This window comes from Echinops telfairi, unplaced genomic scaffold, assembly GCF_000313985.2.
Source record: "Echinops telfairi isolate 266 unplaced genomic scaffold, ASM31398v2 ScPeMD7_7;HRSCAF=31, whole genome shotgun sequence".
Lineage (NCBI taxonomy): Eukaryota > Metazoa > Chordata > Mammalia > Afrosoricida > Tenrecidae > Echinops > Echinops telfairi.
Window position 1 is genome coordinate 17,244,012 of NW_022103904.1, and position 3,620 is coordinate 17,247,631.

At 39.6% G+C, this 3,620-nt stretch overlaps 1 protein-coding gene across 1 annotated transcript in view; it reads right to left on the reverse strand.

Moving 5' to 3' along the window:
- The window catches only part of ABCA13 (ATP binding cassette subfamily A member 13), a 457,705-nt gene that overhangs the window by 228,840 nt on the left and 225,245 nt on the right, over positions 1 to 3,620 (reverse strand). The window contains exons 33-34 of the mRNA XM_045286290.1: positions 3,081 to 3,238; positions 338 to 568 (exon numbers count right to left, since the gene is read on the reverse strand). Coding sequence (XP_045142225.1) covers positions 338 to 568; positions 3,081 to 3,238 — 389 coding nt within the window. The remainder of the gene's footprint in view (positions 1 to 337; positions 569 to 3,080; positions 3,239 to 3,620) is intronic.

Sequence of the window (3,620 nt, forward strand, 5' to 3'; positions counted from 1 at the left end):
TGTAGACATATTTATATGTATATATGGTACACATTTTATATAGACGAGAGCCTCAAAATGTTTGGAAAAAATCCGTTATCTTTTAACGCTTTCACATATGTTTTGAAGCCCCCTTACTTATACTATATTTTTATTCTATAAAGAATAATAGTCATTTGTCAAGCATATTAAATTAGTATCTTGTGATTTGCCTGAAACTAAGCAGAACTTAACAATAAATTGAAATGTAAAGTATTCATTGCTTGCTGTTCTCCACTGGTTTCACCCAACATCTTTTGTTAATGTAAAATGGAAGCGACATCATAAATCATGCAGGAATAATCAAAGATCCCCATACCTCTTCTAATGTGGTGTCTGAAATCCCATAGCCTGTCAGCTGAAGATGATGTAGATTCTGGTCCAGATCTTGAAAGAGTTCTGTAAAGCTGGCCTTGTCTGTGTTCTTTGGAAGGGCATATGCAAGTTCACTTCCACTGCTCGATTTGAGAAATGCTTGGGGAACATAGCTCTGTATCAAAGACGTAACTCGAACTATGCCTTTTGGATCATGGAGCTCCGTAACAGAAGGCTATTTGGGGTGGGGGGTGGGGGTGGGGCGAGAAAAAAATAAGAAATATAAATTGAAATGTGCATCAGTTAATTATATATATCTATATCAGTAAACAAATTCTTGAAATTTCATTTTAAAGCAATAATATCAGGAAATAAAATTTATGACAGGTATTCCAATAATATATTGTATTTTTTCTTTTTAAAAGATGTACATTTTTGGTGATTAATCTGGTGAATCTGAAACTATATGCCCCTTGTGTTCACTGGGAATATTGTGCCAAGCTGCCAGGAGCTCTACATTTCAGAGTGCCTCTAGAAGGATCGTGGAGAAGACTCTCTGCCTAACATTCGGACAGCCAGGACACAATACCGACATTGTCTGAAAGAGAAGTAGGGATTCCCAATCGTGGAAGAACTATTATGGCTGACATTATGCGCTCCAAAATAAATGCTGACATTTTAATTCCTATACTTATAAACAGAATCCCTGATAGTGGAGAAGATGAAGCATGGGGCTGCTAACTGAAACATTGGTTGTTTGACCCTCCCATCTGCTATGAGAAAGAAAGTTGAAGTAGTCCCGTTCCATAAAGATTTATAGCTTCAGAACCCTACAGAATAGTTTCATTCTGTCCCATACAGTTGCTCTGAGCCGGAATCCACCCGATGGCACGAGTTTTGTTGTTTTTTGTCATAGAAATGTTCTTTTGTTGGTGATATGCCATAGAACATTGGATCCTTATCCTAATCACTTCTGAGTTATAAAATTTTGGATCCTTATCCTAATCACTTCTGAGTTATAAAACTAGTAGACTGGATAGAGAGGTACATGTAAATATATCAAGAATCCTAAGAGTATAGTTGGAAGCATTTCTGAGTATTCTAACAACTACAGGAAGCTAAAGTAAAAAAAGTTGGACCTAGAGCCATGCTAGGAATTTAGACTTCCAGCCTCCAGAACTGTTAGAAAATATTTTTTTCTTTTAAAGCCACATACTTAAGGTATTTTTTGTTATGCTCGGCAGTGTTTGGTACTTATTTGGCATGTAACCTTTTGTGTGAGGATGCAGTAGTGACTCAGGGATGGAATGCTTGCCTTCCAGGTAAGAGACCCAGGTTTTAATGACCATCTTCATTGCACAGTTACCACATAGCTGTCAGTGGGGGCTTGGTGGTTGCTACGAGGACAAATGAGTTTCTATCAGAATGAGATGTATTAGAGGAAGAAAGGTCTAGAGACCTGCTTGTGAAAATCAGCCAATGAAAACCTTACTTGCAATGATAACAATCTGATCTGCCACTGATCATGGGAATGGGGTTAGACGGGACAATGTTTGTTTTATTGGAATTCAATGGTAGATCACATCAACAGACCTTCATACATAGAAGGTCTCTTCTCAGATTATATATATCTTTGTATCCACTTAGGGATGTGGGTTCAGGACCCTCCACAAAGCTCTTGTAACCATCACCTTCTCTTCCTCTGTGACCACCAAAATGCAATGTTTAAAGTGTTTCCAACCTTCCTGGGGCTTGATTATAGTTAATTTACAAGAATAAGGTGCATAAGGCATTTTATGCCTCATATACAAACAATGAATAAGTAAGACCTAAGAAGAATCGATGGGTTTGAATTTTGGTGTTGGCAAAAGATACTAAATTTACCATGGAATCCAAGCTAAAAAGAAACTCTGTATTGAAAAAAAAAAAAGCCAGAGTGCTCCTTAGAAGTAAGGATGGTACGACTTTATCTCTTGTGCACTGAACCTGTTATTAAGCGGGATCATCTTCTGAAGAAAGAACATCATCCTTGGTGAAATATAGAGTGATCAAAAAGAAGAAGAAGAAGAAGAAGCCCTTCAACGAGCTGGATTGACATATGCCTGGAAAGCTGGATCAGGCACACGAACAATTGTGAAGGTGGTACAAGACCAGGCAGTGTTTCGTTCTTGTTTGTTTGTTTGTTTGTTTGTTTTCCCTGTTGTACAAAGGATTGTCGTGAGGTGTAGTTGACTGATGGTTCCTAACAACAATGATCCAAAACCACACTCACTGCGATCAAACTGATCCCAACACTGAGGGTCCATATCGGTCAAGGAGAAGTGCCCTTGTGGATTTCCAAGACTGTACCTCATGGGAGGAGAAAATTCACCTTCTCCCACGGAGTGGCTGTTGGTTTTGAACTGCTTACAGGTGGTTAGCAGGCAGTCATAACCTACGACACTACCAGGGCTCCTGACAACAATAGTTAACATATTTTGGTTTTGTTTTGCTTTCTGGGTTTGTCTTTACCCCACTTGTCCTGAACTTGCAAGTACTTTTATGCAGAAACCATGTGCCCTTACTCCTTCCAGTTTTAACTTCCCTGGAGAGCAGCATAAGGTACATGGGAGATTGAGAAAAAATACCTGTTTATCCAATATGTAGAACACTATTAGGACATCAGGGTCACAACTTGTTCTTATGTCACCAACAGGAAGAAGACTTTCCCCACGTAATTAGGTGGCTCTGACTCCTGCATTGTGTACCTGCTTTGTGAGTGTCAGCTGGAGCCCCTGGCCATAGGCCTCCTTCAGGCACATGGCAGGCCCACAGCACCGGAGCCGCCCCTGCTGCAGGATGGCAATGCGATCACTGAGTACTTCGGCTTCGTCCAGGTGATGCGTGGTGAAGATCACGGTACGACCTGCAGCTCAAGGAAAGGGAACATCAGGATTGACATGATAAATGTCCCAGAAATATTTCAATGGTTATATCATTCAAAGAGAAGTAGTAGGAGGGAATTTTTAAATTATCATAAATTATTTTATTATTTTTAATCATTTTATTGGGGGCTCATACAACTCTTATCAAAATCTATACATACATCAATTGTATAAAGCACATTTGTACGTTTGTTGCCCTCATCATTCTCAAAACATTTGCTCTCCACCTAAGCCCCGGCATCAGCTCACTTTTCCCCTCCCTCCCCATTCACCCCTCCCTCGTGAACCCTTGATAATTTATAAATTATTATTTTGTCATATCTTACACTGTCCGACGTCTACCTTCACCCACTTTTCTGTTGT